The sequence below is a fragment of the Misgurnus anguillicaudatus genome, chromosome 18, assembly GCF_027580225.2.
Source record: "Misgurnus anguillicaudatus chromosome 18, ASM2758022v2, whole genome shotgun sequence".
Classification (NCBI taxonomy): domain Eukaryota; kingdom Metazoa; phylum Chordata; class Actinopteri; order Cypriniformes; family Cobitidae; genus Misgurnus; species Misgurnus anguillicaudatus.
In genome coordinates, this window is record NC_073354.2 from 13920407 (window position 1) to 13932404 (window position 11998).

Consider the following 11998-nt stretch of genomic DNA (forward strand, 5'->3'; position numbering starts at 1 on the left):
GGACTGAGAAATAAATGAATGTATGGGAATGTACAACGACGCTCTCACTTGTATGATGTCACAGCAGTAAGCAGCGCAAATATAACGACACGCCTATAATCCCTCCTGCTGCGAAGTGATACTAAACTCGATGGAAAAGCTAAACACGCCAAAGTGAGGTGAGCTGACCCGACCCAAACTAAACTAAACCGTAGGGTAATATGCAATGGAAAAGAGCCAAGAGTAAAGGGGGCTGAATACAAATGCACACCATACTTTTTAGATATTTTTGTGAAATAAAATTGAACACATTTATCATTTCCTTTCAATTAGTTGCCACTAAGTGTTGGTCTATCATTTTAAATCTCCATAAAATATATTTTTTTGTTTGTGGTTGTATAGGGCTGTAAATCGATTAGAATATTTAATCTAGATTAATCACGTGATTGTCATGAGTTAATTCGTGATTAATCGCACATTTTTATCTGTTCTATATTTACCTTAATTTAAAGGAACAGTATGTAGGATTGTGGCCAAAACTGGTATTGCAATCACAAAACTTGTCTTAATGTCTAGTGACATATCAGGGCCATTTTATGATTAATTGATATACATTTCTTACATACTGTTCCTTTAACACTTTTCAAGTTTTTAATACTCTAATCAACATGGGCATAGACAAATATGTGTGCTTCATGCAAATGTATGTTTATTATTAGTAAAAGTCAGCAAAGATAATTTTGAAAAAAATGCAGTTAACAATTTTTTTAAGGTTCAAAAACTAAATCACCACATCCATACCTTAAAATCACTGGTAAAACTAATAGTTTTGGCACACACAAAGTTAAAAACAATATCAGTATATGTTAAAACTTTTTTCTTTTGTTGTTTGATTGACATTGAGACAGTTTTAAGATCTACTGTAATGCAAGGATCTAAAATAATGTTACACCTCAGATATGTTTCCAAACATTTACTTAAAACATAACAGATTATATCTGTGTGAATTCTTGTCAAAACCGATATTTTTAAAACTGTAATTCTGTCCATGTATGCATATATCGGGGTTGCGCGCCTGTGTGCATGCTTCAGATGTGTCAGTCAGCGCGTGGAAGATAATTTTCATGTCGTGTCGCTCTTAATAACTCTTTAAACAACAATCAGGCCCCGAACTTTACCTTTCCAGATAACTATTTTAACATCAAGCAAGCACTTTATTTTCTCATTCCTGCATTTTTAAAACCGAAACCAAAATCTGAGACGTGCAAGTGGATGGACACGCATCCTTTGTATTAGATTAAGCATTTAGGATGGTACACCTCTCACAAAACGTACAAATTTAGATAATTTCAGACATTTGATGTCTATTTTACTGTCTAAGGCTGCAATTTATCCTACGAGGGGCTAGGCCAAGGGTCAAAGAGAAATTGCGCGTTGTGTTAATCACACATTTATAAAATAAGTGTCTTTAAAATAAATTTGTGTTATTAACACGCTACTTTTGTCAGCCCTAGGTTGTAATGTGAAAATATGTGGAAAAGTTAATTGGGTATGAATACTTTTGCAAGGCACTGTAATAGCATATACTCCTCAAGTGCCCTTCACTGATACACAGAGATATCGTGTCCAAACGAGTTTCCCTTATACAATGTGTCAAAAAAGAACCGAAACCCACTCTGCCTATTAAAATACCAGCAGGCAAAAAGCCAATTCAACATTAAAGGAATTGTTTCATGTTTTTTATGTTTGGAGAACCTTGATTCTTGTGTAGGTGTGATATAAAGGAACCTTGAATAAAGGGAAAAAATGCATTTCTCTCTTTTGACCTCGCTCTGTATGAACTCTTGATTTTAAACTTTTCATAAAAATTCGAAGGAACATTTTTTTTATGTATACCTTGGAAATGATTGGTATGAGCGCTAAATGGGCACCTGGGGCCTCATGAATGACACGTGTAGATTTGCACAAAAGGCAGATTTCATGTATGCACAAAGTTTTCAGATTTTTTAAACCATGCGTACACCGGAACCTAAATGAATATAACCCAGTACATACATGCATCTCAACACCACATCTCCTTCCTGAAAAAAACATAAATGGAGCGTAGAGTGCCTCGTTTTACTATGCATCATAATGTCATGTGCATATCATTTCCATATCACGGTACAAGACACAATGAAAATATGGGTTACAGACTATAATGCCTTTTGTTCTGTCTCATTACATTGCTAAAAATTCATTCAGTGTCCTTGTCTTGTTTTAAAATAAATATCCAACATGTTATACTTTTCAAAATAAGTTAAATAGATAAATCTCATTGGATTTTTACAAATAATGGCTAAAGATTTTGGAAGGTTTGGAAATTTAAACTGATATTTTCTACTGACACACTACAGCTTAAAACTATTTGGGGGGGGGGGTGAAAATATTACCGTGCCTAGGACTTTTGCACAGTACTATTTATTACACTTGAAAAGGAATGTGATTTTTTTTTTTTACCAGTGACCTTTTTTTACAACTAGATGCACCCATATAAAATCTTCGATAGCCGATTATTCAGACTGATGTAATAATAGTAATGATGATAAAATCTATAATTTTTTTACCTAAAATGTTTTCAGTCCTTAAAATATCAGTGCGTTGACAACATTAGGGGCTTAATCCCCCAACCTCCACCCTCGTAACACCACTAATACAAACCAAAAATACACACAGTCATCTCTAAACTGGCCCCGCCCCAAGTCTTCCCCTCTGAATTGGTCGTTGTATTTTCAGCAAAGTGACATTGGGAGCATTATAAGTGAGTTCTGTTCTTTATGAAGATGGATGAATCCAAAGGTGCCTTTAACGGCCAGAGAGCCAGATAGCACAGAGACGGGCTTTGACCTTCAGTGTGTGTCTGCTGTTTTATTCTGCCACTATTCCACACTACAAGTTTCTCGTTCTGAATCTGTAAATTGAAATACGTGCACTGAATGCGTTTAGCGGGCTGAATTCTTATTTATTTTTTGTCAATATCATCCTGCTGCTATAGCACTGCAATGATGAACACAAGCTTAAATAAATAAGATTGTGTGGGAGTGTGTCTGCATGTGGATTTAATATGGACTGTTAGCAAGGTGAAGGAATCTGAGAGTTGTGTGTGGGTGTTTTGCAAAAAGTGTCCTGCTGGTTTGGCAACTGTACATCAAAGTTCTGTGTGCAAATGGATGTGTGTTTGTTAGATGCGGAGTATAGTTCACCCAAAATTGAAAATGTATTTGCTTAACTCTCATGTAATTCTCAACCAGTATGTTATTTTCCCTCTGCGAAACACAAGAGATGCTTATCAAAATGTCCAGGCTTTTCTTTTCTATACCAAAAAGAGCATGGGCTGGCCAGTAGCTCATATGTAAGTAGACAAACAGACTTTATATGTGAACTGTATTCTGACTTAAACCATAACTTAAAGTCCCCATGAAATGAAAATTATTTTTTTTATTCCAAAACGCAATAAATCCATTTTGACTAATTTCAGTAAAAATGTGTTGTCAATACCAAGAAGGTGACAAGATGAAAATCACTATTTTCTGTTACAAACTTTCACATAGCATCTTTAGGTTATAAAACATAAACATTTAAATCCATAATTAGATTTTTATTATAAAATCGATTTTATTTATTATAAAAAGTGATTTTTTTCTGAATTTTGCAAAATGCAATGATCAATGATCCAAGTTTTTTTATTATTCTCTACATTTTTTGAATCAATATATAAATGTGCATTCATCTTTGCCATGTTATATTCATTTAGTTGACTAGTGGTATACACTGAAACCCCCTAGGAGAAAAATCACAGGGAGGAACAAAAAGTCCTAGGAGGAAAAAACCCTTGGGAGATATATATATATATTTATTGACGTAATATATATATTTATATGGGATGTAAACTGTATGTAAACGGTTAAGGAGATTAAATGGGTTCCGTCGATGGTCGTTGGTCAGGCATCGGCTGGGGATCACGTTGAAGGGCGGCCAGTAGATCAGTGGTGTGTTGACCTCCACGGCAGCAGGAACTGGGTCTGTTTGTCTCAATGTCCTCGGGTTCGTGGACAAGACAGGGAGAGTGAAACAAAATCCTATTAGCATAGGGGCCGTTCGCATGTAATGCAAGTGTCACACAATGTTGTGTTTTAATATATGCTCGGTTCCAGACAGGCTAGCTATTGCGGCAACAGTATATTACCCATACGAGTTATGTGAATGCTTTGTTCTGTACAAACTAACTATTGCGAGATAAGTATAATGTACTAGAAAATAATGTGAATGATTTGTTAAAGAAAAAAGTCTTAAGTTTAGATTTAATGCGATCTAGGAAACCTAGGATTCCGAAATTTAGAACTTAAGATTTGTGGTATTATTCCCATATATCCCTTTAGTTTCTGTAATTTTCCAACTTCAAGCAAAAGGCATTGTGCATGGTTTGTGAAATATCTCTGGTAATCAGAATTAAGTATAATCAGTATAGCCTAACAAGTTACTTGACTTTTATAGTCACTCATTTGTCTGTGAGTGTTTATTGACTTGACCAAGTGAGAACTGGGAAGTCATATGGTTGCTACACATTTGTCTGTGTGTTCATTAACTATCATGTGAGTGTCTTATGGTCAACAATTGACTTGGAATGAGTTGAATACCCTGGAGGTAAATCATATGCATGTATAGATGAATGCAAACTCACCATCTCTGATAATAAAGTCTGTCTTTTAGAACTGAAATCCAAGTATTTGAGACCTGTACAGCAGATGATAGTAATGCCTATGGGCACAACTACAAGGGACAATGTTTAAATCTAGATAAGTGCAAATCTGCTTGAAGGTCTTTTAGCTATTCGTGGGGAAAAGCAGCATAGACATTCTTCTGAATTTCTCTTTTAGTGTTGCACATAATAAGGATTTATAACAATATGACAGTGTTAGGTTCTTTGAAACTCCAGGTTTCCAGGTTCTTTTACCTTTCAAGTTTCTCATTCATCAGTTTTCATTTGTTCTTTCGCTCTGTGATCTTTCATTCATTTTCTTTCTCTGATTCTCGCTTTGTATTGGGCTTGATTCCATCCTGTCTGACATCTCTCTCCGCACGCTGTTGCATAGCAACGCTCATTCACGGCAGAGGAAGTCCCTCACGTGAGGAAATCGCGTCACACATGTTGATCTCAAAGTCTTTTTATAGAAACCCTCATGTGAACACGTGCTTTGCTTCCTTTTGCGTTTATTTTGTTTCACCCACTTGGTTCAGCTATTAACCGTGCACTTACTCGACTATAATTTATTTCAATCCATTGCATCTTTCTAAATGAAAAGGGAAGATTTTGCTAAAAAAACTATTTGCTCTACTTGGGCTGGTTGTTTCCCTGAGGCAGAAAAAACACAATAAAACTAAATTATGTTTTTGTCAACCAGGAGACTCAAGAGATGGTGCTTTTGAAGTTCAAACCAGACGTCCCACCTCCTATAAGCAAGCCTTCACTGGAACAGCTGTCCCACCTTATAAAGACCTGTCTCCACTACCCCGAGTCGTACGATCATCCCTTTCCACAAAAGAGGTAAAGCACATGAACAAACAAGCACTTGACATTCAAATCGGTTCGCCAAAATCCACAAGCCTTGTTTTTAAGGCGTTAAGACTCAATTATTGAGTGATGCTCTCATGCAATACAGGAACACTTGTCTGGCCTATTTCTGCAATGGTGCGGAGAAAGTAGGTGTGTCTGGAAAAGTGTGAAAGATGGATTTGATTTGTGATGTGGGCTCCGAAAGCTCCTTCGTCACTCATAGTCTTCAGTTTATGTGCGAGAGCCACAGGACTAACATGAACAAACTCTTGCTTTACACCTGCAGTCTCTAACTTTTTTGTTTTAAAAAAACACAAAACAGTTTTAAGCATGTACATTAAGCAAATCAACAAACTTAAAATAATGATTTTAGCTGTTGTGTCCAATTTCACGCTTAAAGGTGCAATGTGGGACTTTTATAAGGATCTCTTAACAGAAATGCAAGATAATTTATTAGTATTTTAAATGCATGATATATTAAATGCAATACATAATAACTATATTACCAGTGGTGTATAAAGACCTTGCACAATAAAACTGTATAGTTTTTATTATCTTTGAATGACCCATTTTTATCCACATACACAGCGGGTCCCCTTACATGGAAGTCGCCATTTTGCACCGCCACGTTTCTACAGTAGCCCTAAACAGACAAACCGTTCTATAGAGTGCGTTTTGTTACTTCGTTGTCTCAGACGATAACATGTTTGTCCTATGGCGGCTACCGTACATTTTTGGCTGATTTTACTTCAACTCACATAAAAACAGCTCCACAAGTAACTTGCCATTTGATGTTTTAAACAGAGATGGCGATAGAGGTAAATGTTACTAATTGCAGCTTTAAACAGTCTTAAGAATAGAAAAAAGGTAGATAGTCGCTGAATCCGAAAGCGTCTTCTTCCATACTATATAGTAGGCGAAAAGCACTACCTCGCCTACTATATAGTATGGAAGTGGGCGGTTTCGGACGCAGCTAGTGGCCATTTCTCAATCTGAAGGCTGCAACCTCGGGAGTTCGCATTTGCAGGCTGCATACGTCATCAACCCTGTTCTAACTGAGTTAAAGGGATATTCCACTTTTTTAAGTCCATTGTCCTGAAGCAGATATATGGATGAAATAACCCCCACGCCTCTGGGTCTAAATACACATCACATGCCGAAAGATATTTGGGTAAATTTCCTGGCGAATTTAAGCTGTTTATATCAGAGCTCACTGGCTGTTCCTCAATCCGAAGGCTGCAGCCTCCGGAGGTCGCATTTGTAGGCTGCATACGTCATCAAGACAAGCCATATCTGCCTAGAAAATCGCAACTTTTAATTTTCTGTTGGCCTTAGTACACGATGTAACTACAGAAGAGTCAAGTTTTAAATTGGAAAAATATCAAAACTCTTTGGTTATTTTTTTGGCGCGATGCTAGTGGTCTAGTCAGATTCGGTGGATTGTGCTAAGCTGTGCTGGAGGTGCTACCGCCGGACCCGGAGATCGGCTGAATGGATTCCAAAACGGTGGGAATCGAATGTTTAACTCTGGGGGAGCTGGAAAATGAGTATATATATTTTTTTAAGTGGAATGTCCCTTTAACCATTCACAAGTCAGAAGCATATAACAACATTTTACAATTAATTAAGAATTATAGTCAACTTTATAATTGTTACTATTCTGGAATAAGACAGTCTTGAAGACATATGCCGCCCACAAATGCGACCTCGACTGAGGAACAGCCAGTGAGCTCTGATATAAACAGCTTAAATTCGCCAGGAAGTTGAACCAAATATCTGTCAGCATGAGATGTGTGCACCCAGGGGCAGTGGGGGTTATTTCATCCATATATCTGCTTCAGGACAATGGACTTAAAGATGAGGCTTAACAATATGGGATTAACAAATTATTATGAGGAGACATTAGCACTGATGTTTCTGGTGCATTTTTCACCTGAAGAATAAACAGGTTTAGTTTACTCTGTGGACAGCACAAACTATCAAGTCGAGAAATGTCTCCAAAAATGTAAAGGCTACAAGTGAACTTGAATTTTACTAGCTAATAACATCCTTGTGTTTTCCCCAGTTTATGTATGGTACCAGTTACCCTGACGTTGTCCAACTGTTCCCTGGCTCAGGTAGACGTCATCATTGATCTGCGACACAAAACGACCAGGTACATCTTAGTTTGAACTGATGGCCAAAATTAATTATAGATAGATATAGATAGCATTAAAGGGTACCCCGACTATAAACACATGGATGGCTTAATAAATTAATAATACTGGGATTGGCTATATCAATGTTAAATTTAAAACAGTACAAATGTTAAAATGTAAAAAATATAACTTTGAAAGAATCTTTTCACTTGCAGGCCGCCATTTTGTTTGCATCACAATTCATGTTGTCAAAAGGTTGCAAGCAAAACTCGTTCTATTAACGTTACACTATGAGAAGTTTTTAAGTTAACTTAAAAAATACTTTAATTAACACCTAAAATAATTTCAGTTTAATTGAGAAAATAAATTTGAAAAAGCTTACATTTTTTTGGTATTTTTCTGACTTTAAGTTAAAAATAAATGTAAGTGTTACCAATTAAAGTAATTTGTTTGCGTAGATCCAACTTTTTACAGTGTACAGCGAAGTAAATATGGTAAACAAGATTGTAAAATGATGTAAAACAGACAACAAGGGGTATAAATGCACATAGAGAGTAGGTGGTGGTATGTGGTCTTGACATGTGACCTGCATGCCCATAAAAATACAAGAACATCAACGTCTTATGTTTAGCCTTTTGAATGACTGGGAGAAACATAAATGATGAACAATACTGTACGATGTTCAAAATAAAGACAATCTGAGAGGTAAGAAGGTGAGAGTGGAGAATAAAACATTCTCACATGATAAACTACACAAGAGATCATATTATTTACTATAGTAAACTGTAGTAATGTTTCACAACAACCATTACACGCCACTGACCCAGAATGCACCATGCGCAAAACATAATGGCAGCCTCCACAGATTCAAATAACTAATACATGTTGGCATTTTTTGAAGTAATGAAAATATTTCTATCAGTGGATTTAAACAGTAGAAGGCAAATATAAAGTATTAAAGCAAGTCTTTATAGTCAAGGTACCCTTTAAATGTAAAGAATTTCTGTGCATGTATATTGATATTTTATCCATGAACAAACTTTATTCTGTTCTTCTCCTATTTAGCCCAGAGTCATTGGAAGTGCACGGTTCTTTTACCTGGCTGGGCCAAACCCAATATAAGTTACAACTGCAGGCACAGGAGGTGCACAGGCTTTCCTTGAAGGCCTGCTTCTTCCAGGCTGGGGTTTATAATTTGGGCACACCTCGTGTCTTCGCCAAGTTGGCACAGACCAGCGCTATGTGTGAGACGAGCCAGCAGAGCGCCATGCCTGCCCTCATAGTCATCAACAGCATTTGAGTAACCGTGTGTTCGATCCAACATTTCTTCAACATTCTCTAAAGACTTGGCACACCTAAATATTGGAGGAGGACTCCAAGATTTTTCTACTACTTCCTGAAACTAATCTAATTGAGAAAGACTTGGACACAAATATTTCAACTTAACACTGCATCTGATGTGCTCGTAAGGTCTGCGATGGTGACTCTCGATGTTTCGTCTTAAATGCAAAGAATCGTGCATTTAAAGTGTGACTGGATCTTTTTCTTAATTTATCTCTTTTTTGTCAGTCGTGTATCTTTGAAAGATTTCTCTTTTATGTAATATTTTTGTTTTTAGATCTATCGAATGATGATTTACCCACATACTGTATGTTATAATGTACATTAAATTGGCTATGCATTTGCCTCATACTCCACTGCTGGCTGTCTCGTGGTTGGCTCGGTTTCCACAGTAACACAGACATCTCTCCAGTTTGATCTTAAATCCAGTGAAACTAAATGCTTTAAACTGATGAGTTGCAGTTGGTATTATTTCAGCTCCTGAAAGGACTGTGTTAATGAGGAGTTAAGTGGAACTTCTGTGACCTTATGAGACGCCAGTTAAAGTGCAATCCAATGAGAGAAGCCATCTTAATGTTTGTAACCCAATGAGAGAATGGCAGAATGTGTGTTGCCCTAACAGCAGAGATTGGAACTGTGACACCAAGAGGGTAAAAGCCACTGCCTGTGTGAGGGTACATTTTTGTTTCTGTATCTTTGTGTGGGTGGACTGTGCTGTTTTCATTAGACAATTTTAATTTTCTACAACTAAACATGTCCCGCGATCTCGGCTCTCATTCGGTCATCACCACTCCAATGATCCAGCTGTTATTTAAATGTATCTACATGACTGCTTTTCTGAAAAAATGATGTATTATATTTATAACAAATTACTGTACATAGAATAAAATGTAACCAATAACCAAGATACTTGCTGACTGTTACCTTTTTAGGACTCGATGTTTGGTTTATTTTGACAATTTTACTGTTTTGTTCAACCAAATCATATAGCGAGCAAAACATTAAGTTTCTGTAGTCGAAGCACTAATTTACAGTGACAATGAAGACTGTGACGTTTTTCCGAGTGAAACAGAATATCATGCTAGGAAAATTGTGGGCGTCACTTGTGTTTTGCACTGTGCTTCGATTGGATATCGAAAAGTAAGCATTTCATTTACACTTATAGTTTGAGTGGGCGGAGTTAACAGATATTTTCACCCAAGCAGGGCTGTCACAATGATTAAATAATCATCTCATCGCAATTGTTTGACCTCATCACGATGATTTCAGATCACCGCAATGATTGCACATCTCTTTAAAAAACACAAGGGGAGCTGCAGCATCTGTATAAACAAGACCGTATCAGATGGTGCTCATTAACTGACAGTGTAACAAATCTCCAAAACAGCAATTCCAAATTTAGGGAAGTGAAGGATAATATTTTTAAGGAACTGAAAGGAATTAATTTTTTTGCAGCCACTACAGACATGTGGTTCAGTACTAATATGACCTGTTCTGGTATAGTCAGTTTATTTTTATTGCATTTTTATTTTCAGTTACTTTTTCAGACAGTTTATTGTGTTTACTGCTTATGAAGAATTTTCAGTTTTTGAAAGATATGTAAAAATAAATAATTACTTTTAAAGAGTAACTAAACCCCTGGTCAGAGCCTGACTCCACCCACTGGAAATATTTGAAAAATTCAAGAAAAGTGGGCAGACCCCAACGGAGATAGAGGGGACGAACTAAGCTCGTACCAAGTGTGTGGTGAGATCGTAACAAGGGCGTGGTGAACTTGAACCTGCTTACGTCACGAGTTATTTTTTGGACACAACATCCAATAGGAAAACTCAACTGCAGTAGCCACCGTTCAACCTGAAGAGGGCAGCACTCAGACGTTTTTACACCATATATTGTAGTATTGAAACACTTTATATCCAAATGTCAAAAAACTTACTAAAATCAATGAACAGCACTAATAAAGCCCCATTCTTACAGATCATTAACTAAAAAAAGTTGGTTTAGGGTTTAGTTACTATTTAAATATATGTATTAATATACATAATTACAACGTGAAATTATTTTATGAACAAACACAAAATGTATGAGAATTAAATGTCAAAGCACTAAAACAGGCAATTAATCGTAATAATCGTCGCAATTTATTAGACAATTAACCGTCAGCCAAATTTCATAATCGTGACAGCCCGTGCCGTTTAGCTGACGTCATCAGAGAATGTTGGCCACAGGGGGGCGGAAGTACATTTTTAGATTTTGATTGAAGTATATGAGGGAAAATGAAGGGTCGCTGATTGACTGTGTGAAAAAACACTTGCACACATCTTTTAAACACTGTTGAAAATGAAAACCCACACAAAAGAATTTTGCCATTGTCTGCTGAAACATCAGGCGCTTTAAACACATCAAGACGCACACATATCCCTTGAAGGGAATTTAGTTTGAACAACAAATCAACTATTCAAAGTATTGCTTATTCTGTTTTACCGACTGTAACCCTGTCTGAAATCAGTTCATGGTAGTTCATTATTACCTCTTGTGAACACTGCCCAGTAAAGATAACCAATATTGGATTTTGCAGATATCCAGTATGTTGATAATTCAACTAATTTGAGACAATACTATAAGCCAACAAAAACTGTGTTTTATTTTAAAGTTCCGGGTTTTTTTTTTTAGAAATAATCAAATGAAAAAAAAAACTATAAATTAAATATACAGTAATTGAATTAAAGGGAGGCTTCAGAAGCTCTTCAGCCAATAGAAATGAGTGATTATTTCATTGTCTTTAGTTCTTTAACCATTAAAGAAATAGTTCACCCATACATTTCGAGTAAATTCTGTCATAATTAACTCAATCTCAAGTTGTTACAAACAAGTATAAATGTCTTTGTTCGGCTAAGGAGAAAGGACAATATTTTGAGGAATGTGTGTAACTAAACAGTTTTTGAGC

General features: G+C 36.3%; 1 protein-coding gene across 1 annotated transcript in view; it reads left to right on the forward strand.

Annotated features, from left to right (window-relative positions):
• The window catches only part of trappc8 (trafficking protein particle complex subunit 8), a 66364-nt gene extending 56404 nt beyond the window's left edge, over positions 1-9960 (forward strand). The window contains exons 27-29 of the mRNA XM_073855901.1: positions 5421-5563; positions 7638-7727; positions 8776-9960. Of these exons, the coding sequence (XP_073712002.1) occupies positions 5421-5563; positions 7638-7727; positions 8776-9010 (468 nt within the window). The 3' untranslated portion in view covers positions 9011-9960. The remainder of the gene's footprint in view (positions 1-5420; positions 5564-7637; positions 7728-8775) is intronic.
• The last annotated feature ends 2038 nt before the right edge of the window (positions 9961-11998 follow it).